Genomic DNA, 14,739 nt, shown 5'->3' on the forward strand with positions numbered 1-14,739 from the left:
TTCAAACTCATTTCCAATAATAAAATTCTGTCCTGGCATAACTACATCAAAACGGATGTTGTTTATAAATATCCTTATCTTAGTGCACTATCGGGTAGTACGTAGCTCTACACAATAATCCTAAGTCGATACTGTAATCTGCAGCTTATAGTACAAATATTAAGAACATTGCATAATTACTATGATACATTCCAATAGATCAAACTTTCCTATATTTTATTCTTTTCGAATCACTAATATCCTAAACTTATTCTGATTACAATATCCATTGACAATTACTAGCAGTAACATCTTTGCCCTCATCTAGAGCAATTATATTACTACTATTCATCTTTGGGTCTTCTAACTTGCACTAAATAAACACGCTAATTAATCTAGAAGTTATTATATTCTAGAAAAATATCTTTAAAAGGGCTAGTCACTAACAAATCTAAATTTATTTCCATGCAAGGAAATAGCAACAGTCCCAATTCTGACATGCAAATATGTTGAATCGAAATCCCATAGTACATAATTATTCCTTTTAAAAACTAAGAACGTACCAGTAGCTACGTCTGAAGTCTCTGCTTCTTCCCCCTGGTGCCTGAAGTACACCCTGGCTGGTTCACTACTCTGTTCAGGTTGATTCATTGTGCAATGATTACCAGTCGCACTGCCTCTATCTCTAACTCTGCCCATATTGACCATTTGTGGACGTCTGGAGATAGGACCTCGGGCTAATCTCTTGGGTGCAATATATGGCATATGTTGACGCGCTCTAGTACAATCCCTAGCGAAATGTCCACGTTCACCATAATTGTAGCAGGCTCTAGTGGCCTTACGATAAATGCCCCCATGTAGTTTGCCACAAGAGTCGTAGATACGAGGAGGATAGAAACTTTTGATTGTTCGACGACTGGATATTGGTGGCCTCTGTCCTGAAGATCCATCTCTATCATATCCATGAGCTCATGGTCCTTTAAATTCTTTTCTCTTCCCCAAATTACTGCTCGAACTCTGACCCATAGGTTTTTCACTCTTCTCTATTTCATGTTGCCCTTGTGGGGGTACTTAGACTTGGGCTGACAGATAATCATCCATTTGTTAAAAGAAAGTGACCAATTGCTGAGACATTTGTGCGGTAATTTGTACAGGTGGGGGTAGTACAGTTGGGCCTTCGACACTCTGAGGAGCTGGGGCCTCACCTTGTACTTCCGCTATCACAGACTGTTCTATTGTCTCATCCTTCTCTTCCATATCTTTTCACAGGATTTTTTACTTCCTGTACAACCAACACAAGGAGATTTCTCCCTGTCAGTTCATATTTATGATGTAAATGTACTATATGAATAAAACATTCGAGCAGTTGTACTTACCGAAAAATTATTTCAAATTCACAATTCAAAATTTACATTAAAACTTGCTCTGATACCACTAAACATGTCACACCTTATCCCTCCGTAAGACATAACATGCTCCCGTAGTACACCTAATGAATTATCGTACTTCGCCTACCAGTAACCCATTAAATATACTACAAGGGATTTTAAAATAATTTCCGATCATTTTATTGTAGTGGGAACGTTGAATATTTATTAAAAAGCATTTAATTGAAATTTTGGTCATGGATCAAATCCTCAATTAAAATCTGATGTTATGAAAATTTTTCAAAATTTCGGCAGAGTATCGACTGTATTTTGAGAAAACAGTTCTTCATAATCTGAAAAGAAAAACACTTCCAATATGTTTTCTCAACCACAACTCCAATAAACTCAATTTCATCTCCCAAATCAATACAAGCAACTCAATTCAATTTTTAAGTCAAACTCATCATAGAGGAAACAATTCATTCATTACCAAACTCAGAAAGAATTTTGAATATTACATTCATTAAGGTAATAAAATTAATATTACAAAACTATACAGGTAAATAAAAATCTCAAATTTACATTACAATAATTTGCATTTAATTATATACCAAAATATTTTACAAGAGCTTTTGTACAACTGCTTAAATAAAATTACATACATATAATTAGATGAATACATCAAAATCTAATACACTAGGGTATACCTATGATATACCCGGAGCTAGTCCCAATGTGTCTTCAAGGAATCTTACTCAGCTGCTCTATATTCCTTTCACCTGCTACAGCATACAAAGTTATCGCTGAGCGGTGAACTCAGTGGTGAATAACTATAATTTAAAACATAATACACTAAATATTGACAAAATTATAGCAAAGAATTTGGACATCTTGAAATTCATCAAATCAAAATCAATATTTTCAATGATACAAATCAAGCATTCAAATGACATTGATCAAGAAATTCAATTTAGCAATCATAACTGAACATTTAAAATAATTCCATCAATTTATGGAAATAAAGAGAAAATTTCATTAAAATCAATTATGTACAATTCTCATTTTCAAAAAAATCACCATTGCTCATTTTCCAAAAACCATTCTTAATCTCACTAACTCTATGCAAGACTAATTCGTAAGGGCTATCTTCGAAGTGATTCTCACTCCCTATGGTCAGGGAGATCGAATCGTCGTGCACATTACATCCACACAACAAGTTACTTCCGAAAAGGGCCAAGTTAAACTTAGATCTAACCTCTGATAAGAAGAGAATCTAAGCATGTGCACGTACCATGGTAATCAAAACAAAGCTAACTCCAGTATCTCTTCAACAAATGAGGGACGAATAATAACTAAGTCAAGCATCTGTAGTGAGATATAAAATAATCTCGTAAATTTCATTGTTCTTTTTGTGAACATAAAATTCACAATACAATTCAATTCAATATCAATTCCAATATCCAATCATTTGTATGCCCATCACAATTCAAAACATATTTTATCCATTTCCCATGTAAGCATATTCCAATCATAATTTTCCAAAGCAAAATTCTTTTCAATCCATAATAACAATAAAGTCATAATTTAACCATTTCCCAAAACTAAACTCATTCATAATGTAACACATTTTCATAATTATTGAAATAAGTTCAATGCTTAAGAAACATAATGCATAAAGAAAATAAACTCATTTAATCAAAGGAAATATGCAAAACATTATAAATGGAAAACTAGTTGTGCACAAACTTCTTTTGTTGACTCAATTTTCTCCAATTTTTGTTTTTCCTTCAAAGATCCATTTCCAATTGAAACACATAAATTTAAAGTGCTTCAGCATCCATTCAATCCATTTCTAATAATTAATTCCAATAATTTCTTTGCAAACTTATCCTACTCATTACGGTTCTTTATATTTTTGTGTATGGTGATACTATTCATGGCACTATTCAAGTCAAAATGTTGACTTTTTCCTTCTAAATAGGTTTATTAACTCTAATTGCACCCACATACCATATTTTGGATGTCAATTTATTGGCATTGATTGCCCATTAAATTTCCAAACTACCTAAGTAAAATCCCAAAATTTCAATTTTGGGTCACAAGTTTCTACTATTCCATTGGTCTATCTACAGTGGAATTTTGGCCAATTTTCCTTCATCAAAGTTGTTCCTTAATGTGTCTTCTTTAATTTCCTTCTTGAATCACTCCATTTGAAGTTTTGTCACTCAAGTTATGGCCATTTTTCTAAGGTTGTCTGAATTGGTCTAAACCCAGATTTTGGGTACCAAATTTGGTTCTGACAGTTTTGAGCAACTAACTTTGGTTGATAATTTGATTTGGTTATAGGCAGAATTTTGGTTTGTATTCTTCATGAAAATTGTAGCTTTCTAATGGTTCAAAAATCAGGTCATTTGGACCTGCCTAGACCAAGTTATGGCCAAATGAACTGTTCATTTGGTCATTTCTGTACAATGGCATTGTGCCTTACCCGAATTTGACCTAATTTTACACCACTTTGTGTTTAGTTTTAGGGCAAGGTTTCTTCACCAAAATTGTTAGATTATGTCTTAATTTTCATCTCCAATTAGCCTCACACCAATTGAAGCAACCAATTTCCAATTATACCTATTTGAATGGGTAAGGGTAAAGTTGTCCAGAATTGAACATCACACATTCACAATCCCTTTTCAATTTTAACCATTCAAACATATTCTAAATTACACCAATTAACCATTTTAAACCTCACTTAGGTCAAAGTACATCAATTTACTAAATTCTCAAATTTTTCTCCCAAAACCCTAAGGGTTAAGAACCCTAATTCACTAATTGTTACATCTCATGCAATCAAAGTATATAAATCTCATTTACACATTCCATCAAGCTTGCTAACACTTTTAGTTTCATCAAAATTCATCAAATCCTACCTTTCCCTATCATGGCCAGAATTCATGGGGTCTCTTTACTTGTATAATTCTTTCAATTTTTCATGAAATTTCAACTTAATTCAAGTATCTAAGCATAAAGATAAGGAAAGAATTGAAGGAATAACACTAACCTTTGTATAGCTTTTTAATCTTCTTAATTCTCCAATCTTTCTTCAATTTCTTTCTTCTACACTTCTTACCAAGGTTTAATTACTAATTTTCTTTAAGGAAAGTAGGGAATTTAGGGTTAAAATTAGGGTTTAGGAAGCTTAAACATAAGCTTCCATGGTGGAAATTGAGAGAGAGAACCAAGAGAGAGAGAGGGCGACAAGTATGGGAAGAAGAAGACCAAATTATTTTGATTTTCATTTTCATTTTATGTATATTTATCTTAAATTTGACTTAGTCAAATTAATTAATTAAATGATAATTTTTTATAAGGTCATGCCTATGTCACTTGTTTGATGTCATTAATCTTTTATTTTATTTTCTTTTCTTTTCCTTTCTTTTTCAATTTAATTATATATTTCACAATTTTAATTTCTCACATTTTATTGGACAGTTAGGTCATGAGTCACCTCTTGGGATGAATTGACCAACTTGCCCCTTGCCGGTCTAATCCGGTTTACTAAACATTCAGTATTTCTTCCAAAACCCTGACCTAATTATTTGATCTACTTATCAACTCTTTTCTGTGATTTTCTCTTTTCCACTAGCTTCACAATTTTTCCTATGACTGCGGTGTCACAATGCCTCGTACAAAATTAGGGTTATAACTGATCTCGCAGTCACTTCCCAGTGCGGTCACCTGTGACCCTCGGCTCATTTAACCTTTTATATTCTGTTTTTCTTATTTATACTTTACCTTCTGGTAATCACTATTAATTTTCATTCAGAGCTTTCTAGGTGCCTTAAATAATTCTAATCCTCTTAATTGTCCAGACCAACACTGGTCATCGAAACAGTGATTTGCACATGACTATGTATATAGGGGTGTTACAAGTCACAAGTCACTGAATAGTACAAGGATAAGAGTTATGACCATAAGTATGATTCCTAAAGTGAAGTGGATAGTAATGAGGCAAGATTCCTTTAACTTGTTAACAGTATCAAGAAGATTAGGTGAGGAATACAATAATAATGAGCAAAAGCTAGAAGGTGTGCGATGGTATTGTGAACTATCTAATGAGGCAGAGAAAGGAAATTAGTAAGTAGTAAATTGAGTAAAAGTCAATCTAATGAATCAAATAGGTATGATGAGAGGAAAGAATTATAGATAATGACACATAGGCTTTAGGTTAGACTTTTGAGATAGTGAGAAGGTAGTTAGAGGTTAGTTATGAATGTCAGGCAAACGTCTTTGGAGTGATCAACATAATCACTTTGCAGTGAAGTAATAATGACAGGACAACAGTAAGAGATAGAGCAAGAAGAGATAGAGTAAGAAGAGATATGTATGAGTGGTAGTCATAAGTCACTGAGCAGTACAAGGATAAGAGTTATGACCATAAGTATGATTGGAATTAGTTCTAGAAGAGTTTGATAGTGAGAGGTATCTTCTAGAACACAATAAGTTATAGGGATGCGAAGGAGCGAGGGTAGGCGTAAAAAGGTAGAAATGGAGTACAAGTAAAGATAGAAAATCTTAAGATGATATGTCAGGCAAATCGGTGGTACAACAGAAGGATTGTTATAATTGATATCTTATAGAAAAAGATGATAAAATTTCAGGGAGAAGACCATGAGATATGAATAGTGTGTTGATGTTAGTAGGAGAAAACTTCTCTTTCTCTTCAAGCTTATATCGTACTTTTGGCTCTGAAAGTCTACATAAGCAAGGGAAATAATGTTGAGATGACTCAGTATTTAAGAATTTGGTAGGCACCAGTCTGCAAACATTTTCCTTAAAAGGAAATGACGTTAAGTATGTACCTAATGTTAAGTATGAAAGGATGATCAAAGTAGTGACAAGAGTTAAATTGAGTTAGATATCAGGGCTTGCAACCCTTCTGAACTATAAGTTGTATGAGGTGCTATTTGTGGATGAGTTTTTGTGGATGAAATTGTTGTTAATAGGTAAATTTGAGGCTGAAGTTTGGAAAGCTGTGGGCCATGGATGTGACTATATTAAAGAGAGCGAATATGTGAAATATTTTGTCTGGAATTATGGTACAATACTCATTTCTCACTACTATGAAAGTTCAGGTAAAAATTATAGATTCAAGGATACTTATCTAACCATGAAGAGTAATTTACTACAAAGGGCAGTAGGAAATAATAATATTCTGAAGGTCAAGTTGGGAAAAGAGATACAAGAAGAAATTTTCTATGGTCGATTATAAATGTCACATTATGGAAGGATGTGCTGGTAGGAGCTAATCGTAAGGTTAGAATTTCAGAAGTAATGGAACTAGTAATCAAGACAGGACTAAGGTTAAGGAATAAGTACAATAGGATGAAAAGATATCAACAATAGTAGAAACAGAGTTGGTTACAATGAGGAGAATAAGGAGGAATAAGTATGCTAAGGATACACTAAGGGATGTTTAAAACAAGTTATAGTGAGATGATAGATTAAGGGAGTAGTAGAGCCTCGATCTAAGTGCCAATGTATCAAAAAGTACGTCACACAATCAGAAGCTTTAGGAAGAAGTCAAGATACTTCCATTCCAGAGAAGGAGTGGGAAATGATAAGGTCACACTAACTAGGTTGTCAGGGAATACAAACACTTTTGTCACATAGAAGGAGAGACCCAGTTCACTTTCCAATGTTGATAAATGATACACTTGGTCTTTGGAGGGAAACTCTACCTGACTAGTTACATAAGATGGACAGAGATTAGTCTAAGTACTTTAGTAATGACATAAATAGATTGGAAATTTGAAGTATCATGAAAGTGAGAAGATGCACAGGTACTAACCGTTGAGGTCAAAGGACAAGTAAAGATTTAGAATAAGATGCCTATGATAAGTGCTATAGAAAACATCTTATAGAATATTGTAGGATAAGGAACATAAGTCGTGTCCTTGGGAAGCAAAAGGTTGAGGGGTAAGTGCCAAGGTTGATTGAAGTTAAGAGACATCAAGTCAAGTACAGAGAGGTATAGTGAATACTTGAGATGTTAGAAAAATGATCAATGAATAGTTAAGAGGTAAGAGTTTCTCTAGAAAAGAATGATGATAGCTGAGACCCCATAACATAGTCAAATAATGGAAGAAATATGTTCAATAACATATGGATAGTCCGAAAAACAAGTGGTCGCATTTGTTCTAACCATTTTTTTTTTCTTATTTTCCCGTTTGTCTAAACATTCGGGGACAAATATTCTTAAAGGAGAGATTGTAATAACCAGAATTTTAAATAATAATTTTATAAATTTTAATGGTATTTAAATATTATTTTAATATTATCTAACTAATTTACAGTTTTGTAATACTTTCATATATATATATATATATATATAATCAAAGTTTTACATCGTGTATTATTTTATTATATACTTGTGTTTTTATTTTCTTATGAATATAGAAGAAAGAAATTATGTTAAATTTTTGTCATTATCTTGAGTAATCTAATTCAAAGATTTAGCAATTGATATTAGTTATCTTTATTTATTATTTTTATTATTTTTGTTATCATTATTAAAGTTTGAAGTGTTTATTTAATTTACCTAACATGATTGTTATTATGGTTATTTGAAAGGTAAATTAACATGACTTAACTATATTACAAGTTTTATTTATTTAGTTTTAAAGAGTAAATTTTTAAATGTGGTATTATTATATTATTATATTAATTATATTGTCTTAATATATATATATATATATATAAATATATATATATATATATATATATATATATATATATATATATATATATATATATATATATATTAGTGTATACGTATATTGCAAACTAGTGCATAGTACATATTTTGAATAATAATAATAATAATATACCATAGCCAATAAAAAATCAAGATTCTACTAACATGGCCACAGGAACGGAGCTACTGCTCCTTCCCTCTCTGCGTCGTCTTCCACAGCGAGGGGACCCTCGCACCAACGAGCCTCACCAATTGGACATGGACAACAGCTGGAAGGCTATTTTAGTGAGGCACTTTCGGGACAACACCCAACAGCAGCTGAATGGAGGTGGAATCCTCCATTCTTTCCGGCGATGCAAAGGGAAGAAGGACCAAAGCTTTTATCTTGCTTCTGCCATTCTAGCCACTTTCCGATCACGTCTCAGCTAGCATTCAACACACCTTAGTCTAAGGAGGAAGATGGCAGCAAGCTTTGCCTATTTTAATGGAGTTCCGACGAGAGAGAGAGGAGAGAGAAAATGGGTATGGCAGTGGCTTTCCGACCACTTTTCTAGTGATCCGACCGTTGGATCGGAAATCCGAGACCACTGATGAACTCAAGGCGACGAAATCTTCGAAATGGGACTGGCCCGCTCCGATCAAACGCCGTTGGAAAAAGGGGATTATTGGACGGTCCAGATCGCTTAGTGAGATTTTCGAACTTATTCAATTTCCAAAAATCAAAAATAAATTTATGATAATTATTAACAATTTTTTGGTATAATTTAGGTGTGATCGGATCGAAGATAGCTTACCTGTGCCAGGACCGCATTTCTAACTAGATCCAGCTGTCCAACGGCCTGTTTCAGAACGAGATCAATATTATAGTCAATCCTAGCATTTTCAAACGTTCTCAATGCGTTTCAGGTGTCAGATTTGGCATAGGTAAACATGAACTCTACATTGCTCAATTTTTTTGCCTTGCACTGAGTTAGAATAAAATTTATAAAATATTCATGGATGATCAGAAAAATTATGATTCTTTTTGCAATACTCTTATAATATTGTTAAAGACCGCGAGGCAAGTTTATAGAATTTTTAAAGTTAATTTGGATAGTTTTTGAAAAATATTAGTTTTGAGGTCTTATAATTGAGTTGTCTGATGTTGTGATTATCGTCTGATTTGGAGAGTCCAGAAATGGCCATATAATGATGATGAGATATGAGTTGAGTTTAGAAGTATTATTTGAATTATTTTACAAATTGGGTATGTCCTAGGTACAGGAAAAATTCTGCCAAATTTTCGGCATAAATTAGGATGTGTTTGTTTCTTTAAATTTATTTTTATTTGAATTAGCACTAATAAATTCATAATAAAATTATGTAGGTAATCATGGTCAACTATCTTCCTTCACCCAACCTCTACAGTCATCTCTGGTGTACTGTGATTAAAATATTAATTTTAATTATAATTTCAATATTATATGGGTGCGTGAGTGCTCCAAATTTATCTTTTTGCTGTTATGATGTGATTTATATTAAAACTATGAAAGTGTTACATTGCACTCTTTAAGATGCATTAGCTTTAGATAGCTATAGAAATTATACTTAAAATTGGTATTTTACTCTCTGAGTTGAACACTGACTCCTGTTTACCCTATTTTTTTTCCCAGACTACAGGAAGAGAACTTTTTCAGAATAACCTGCTTCTTTTCTCGCAGATTATCAATAATTATTTAATTGTATTATTATTCTCTAAATTTGTAATTTAAAACTCCGTATGTACTAGCAGTAGTATTAATCTTATTAGGGACTGTATGAATTTAAGTTTTATATTAATAAATGAAAAATTTTTATGTTTTTTAAATAGTTTGTAAATAATGTAACAAAGTTGAGCTGGACTTCCTTAATTTTAGTTTTTTATAATTATTGGGTTAAGTTGGTCAGAAATAAAATTATAATGGTTTAATTCAAATTATTTTATATGCATGTTGAGCCTAAATTGTGGGCCTGGTCATAGGTTTGGAAACAATAAGGCTTATTATGGGCCTCGGAGGCTTTATGCCGGTCTGGCCTATGGGATTGAGTCGTGACATCAACATTCTAAAATTTTATTAGTAATTTTTTTAGAGATAAATGAGAGAGTCTATTAAAAAAATTGTGTATATTTAAACTATTTTAAATTAAAATTAAATTTTTTTTTTGTAGGGGAATGACCTTCAGTCTCCTGAGTGATATGAAATCCCACTAAAATTATTAAAAAAAATCATAAATTTCAATTTGATCACTAAATTTATTCACTATATTTAATTAACCTCAATTTGAATTTTATAATCAAATTAGATCACAATTTGTCTCATTTAAGTCCAACTTTTAAAAACTAATAAAAAATTAATTTTTATTTTTTCAAATAATAGAATTTACTTTTAATATTTCTAAAATTTTAAATATATCAAAATTAAAAAAAAAAGCACAATATTATAGAAATTATAATGTTCAAACCACTAAATTTATGAATTCTTCCGCATGTTGAAAATCAAATCTCAATAAATTAGATCAATGCTAAATTTAGAAAAGGGAATGAAGAATAGAAAAAGGAAATTGCTAATTTTGTTCTAAATTAATCAAAGTTTAGAGTTTTTTTTTTTTCTAATTTAACCATAAAGTTTAAATTGGACTCAAATTGAATATCAAAAGTAAATTCAAAGTCTAATTTAAACTTTATGGAAAATAAATTCCAATCAAACAATTTAGGGATAAACCTACCACTAAAATTAGGATTTGTATAAGGAAAATCTAAACTAAAAAAAAAAATTGAAATTCTGAAGACTTGCACATCAATTGTATGGTTGAGAAGAAATCTGTGAAGACGTGAATTTCTCCACCACATATGAGAATGAGATAACCTCTAAAGATAAAGAAATTGTTAGAATAATCCATTATTATTAGATAAACCCAGTTTAAATTTCCAATTATAAATCAAAATTTTATCTTCTTCTTGTCAAACCAAAGCCTAGGTTTCACTATCTTTATGAGCTACAATGCAGTAAATCATGGCTGACCAACAAAGCTTTCACATAGCCATGTACCCATGGTTTGCCTTAGGCCACCTTACCTCATTTCTCCATATCTCTAACAAACTTGCGCAGAGAGGCCACAAAATCTCATTCCTCTTGCCACCGAAAACCAAACCCAAGTTTGAGCCTTTCAATCGTTTCCCAGATCTCATAACCTTCATTCCTATCAAAGTTCCAGACGTAGAAGGTCTCCCTCCTGGCACTGAGACAACAAACGATGTCCCTTTCCCTTTGCATTCTCTTCTAATGACTGCAATGGATCTCACAAAACCTATCATCGAGGCTTATCTTTGCGATCTCAAACCCCATTTTGTCTTCTTTGATTTCACTTATTGGTTGCCAGAAGTGTCAGGTAGGCTTGGCATTAAATCTGTTCATTATTGTACCATTAGTCCAGCTACCGTTGGTTACCTGATAAGCCCTGAAAGAAAACTCCTTGAGAAAAGTTCGACGGAAGCTGATTTGATGAAGCCTCCACCAAGTTTCCCTCCATCATCGATCAAGCTGCATTCTCATGAAGCTCGAGGACTAGCTGCCACTGCTGCAAAGAAATGTGGCAGCGGCATTTCATTCCTGGTACGTCAATTGCTTTCTTTCAGTGGTTCTGATGCTATCAGCTTCAAAGCATGCACAGAAATGGAAGGCCCTTTTTGTAAATATATTGAAAAGCAATTCGACAAGCCAGTGATTCTGGCAGGGCCTGTTGTGCCAGAACCACCGAATTCGGTATTAGATGAACATATTGCGAACTTCTTGGATAGATTCGAAGCGGAAAGTGTCGTGTTCTGTGCTTTTGGGAGTGAATGTATTCTTGACAAAAATCAGTTTCAAGAGCTGATATTAGGTCTTGAACTCACAGGCTTGCCTTTTCTGGCCGCCCTAAAAGCACCAATCGGAGCTGAAACAATCGACTCAGCCTTGCCAGAAGGGTTTTCAGACAGAGTCAAAGGAAGAGGATTTGTTTATGGGAATTGGATTCAGCAACAGCTGATCTTGAAGCACCATTCTGTAGGGTGTTTTGTGACTCATTGTGGATCTGGGTCGCTATCAGAAGCTCTAATAAACAAGTGTCAATTAGTATTGCTGCCAAATGTAGGAGATCAAATAATTAATGCAAGATTGATGGGTGGAGATCTGAAAGTTGGGGTGGAGGTGGAGAAAGGCGAAGAAGATGGCTTGTTTACAAGAGACGGTGTCTGCAAGGCTGTGAAAGCTGTAACAGATGATGATAGTGAGGTACAGAAAGAGGTGAGAACAAACCATACAAAATGGAGAGAATTTTTGTCAAGCGAAAGGCTTGAAGACTCTTATATTGATGGCTTTATCCAGAAGTTACATGCTTTGTTGGGTTGAAAGAAGATTAATTAACCCTTACAATATGCCCTTTCATGAGTAATTTTTTTTATTAAAAGGTTTTTATGAAAAAAGAAATTATGATTGTGGATTTAATCTTAATTTTTTTAGATATTTTTCCATGAATTACTTAGTTTGTAAGATTTCGTTTTTATAAGATTTTGTATACAAGACTTCTATTCTATTTGGTTTTGTATCGAAAGCTTCCACTTTTATCCTTCTACTTTAAGATTTATTATAAGTTTAAGTAGTAGAAATTATGATGAGATTAAGAATTGAATTATTTTTTATAATATTATTAAATATATAGAAATTACAATAAAAATTATATTAAATATATAAGAATATTTTTGTCTTTTCTCTCATTAGTTTAAGATTTTATTATAAGTAGTTGGTTTTCTCCAGAGGCGGATGCAATTAAAGAAAAGAGGGTCGATTGACCTCTCTTTTTTCTGAAATTGCTATTATATATTTATATATTTATTTAAATTAATCCATTATAAATTTAAGTATTTAACCATCTTCTTCAATAGAAAATAAATTTTTATAAATAGGAAATCAATGCTTAGTAAGCGTTAGAAATAGAAATCTTACAATGCAGTTAAAGCGTTGGCCATATAATATTTCAAATACTTCTTTACGTAATTAAATTCATATGATAATTTTTATTGTTATGAATTTAACAACACAAATATGCATTAGTCTCTTATAATATACCAACACATTTTTATTGCATTGCCGATTTGAGAATGGGAATAAAATCTTTATTTTTTAATTTGAATTGGCAAATTTTATATTATTATTATTCCAAATAAATTACATAATCTAAATAATTTAGGGGCGTGCAAGCGGTCGGTTCGGTTCTAAACCGAACTAATAAAATCAAAAATCAAGAATTTTGAAAACCGAACTAAAGTGATCACTAAGAGACAACCGAACTGAACCAAACGGATGAATATTAGTTCGGTTTAATTTTAAACTGATCAAACTAAATTTTGTAAGATTTCATATTTTCAACATTAGATTTCAATAATAAAAACATAAAAAAAAAACTTAGAAATCACAACTCGAAAATCTTAGGGTTTCGTTGATATATATATATATAAAATTTGTAACACTCCTAATTTTTAAATTTATTATTTTGGGTAAATATTGATATTTTATTTTATTTTAAATTTTAGGAAATTATTTAAAATTTTTCGGATTTTAGAAATCGGGTTCGATTTTCCAAAAATATAAACTTTGATGATTTTTAAAAATTAATTTAAAGACCACGTGGCAAAACTAAAAATATATTTGGAGTCTATGAACTTTTTTGAGTTTTCTAGAATTTTTTTGAAATTTTTGGACCTCGTTTTCGGTCCCAAGGTAGAGTAAAAATTCAAAATTTTGTATTTTAAATCGAACCGGCCGAATCGAACCGGACCGGATCGGATTGATCGAATCAGACCGGCTTCTTCCTTTTTCTTCCTCCCCGCACGCGTCCTGACCCCTCTCCCTTTCTCTCTTGTTTTCTCTCTCCTCCCTCCTCCCCTTGCCGCGCCGCCGCCTCCCTAACCACCCCAGCCCGCCGGCACGCCTCCCCAGCTACCTCCCCTCACCGGCCGCCGCCTGGAACGCTGGCAAAAGTCACACGAAGCGCCGCGATGCGCAAGCACGCCGCTTCATCTTCCCGGCCGATTCGGCCACCAATCGGACCGGGTCTTATGTCTAAATCCATCTACTCGTCGAGAGCTTTCCATAGACACCAAGAACACCGAAATCCATTGAGTGGTTTGTCCAATTTTCGCTTGGGAAGTTTTAGCCCATTTTGATTTTTGGGCTAGATTTCTCGCAAACCATGAACCCCACGAGAAAACCAAGAGTACCAGAGCGCTCCACTCGTCGAGAGCTTCGCAGCAATATAAATTTCGAAATTTTCCGACACCGTTTTTCAATGGGTCTCACGGAACTTCGTAGTGTTTTTGCAAGCATTTAATGAGCTTAGAAAATTCCGTAAAATTTATGTACTAACCCCCGTGTTGTGAGCTTCGTGTAGGTATCTTCAATTCGTGGAAATTCGACAGTTGTCCGGGTCTGTGAATTTTCGGCCAAACAGACCAACTACCAAAAAAGTCTCCGAATTGGATCGAGGTTTTGGCTAACCCACCATTGTCACACGTCCTGTGCGCGTCCCCGAAGTCGGAATCGGCATAGGTAAACCCAAACTTTACTTTTTCGTAATTTTCTAGTG

At 33.1% G+C, this 14,739-nt stretch overlaps 1 protein-coding gene across 1 annotated transcript; it reads left to right on the forward strand.

Annotated features, from left to right (window-relative positions):
* Positions 1-11,099: 11,099 nt before the first annotated feature.
* Positions 11,100-12,606, forward strand: LOC110654844 (cyanidin 3-O-galactoside 2''-O-xylosyltransferase FGGT1-like). The gene has a single exon (XM_021810967.2). The coding sequence runs from the start codon at positions 11,130-11,132 to the stop codon at positions 12,504-12,506; it is 1,377 nt and encodes a 458-aa protein (XP_021666659.2). The 5' UTR covers positions 11,100-11,129; the 3' UTR covers positions 12,507-12,606.
* The last annotated feature ends 2,133 nt before the right edge of the window (positions 12,607-14,739 follow it).

Source organism: Hevea brasiliensis, chromosome 11, assembly GCF_030052815.1.
Source record: "Hevea brasiliensis isolate MT/VB/25A 57/8 chromosome 11, ASM3005281v1, whole genome shotgun sequence".
NCBI classification, from domain to species: Eukaryota; Viridiplantae; Streptophyta; class Magnoliopsida; order Malpighiales; family Euphorbiaceae; genus Hevea; species Hevea brasiliensis.

Bases quoted from the DNA above. Each gene is read 5' to 3' on its own strand.
- LOC110654844 (XM_021810967.2), top strand. From the start codon at position 11,130: ATGGCTGACCAACAAAGCTTTCACATAGCCATGTACCCATGGTTTGCC.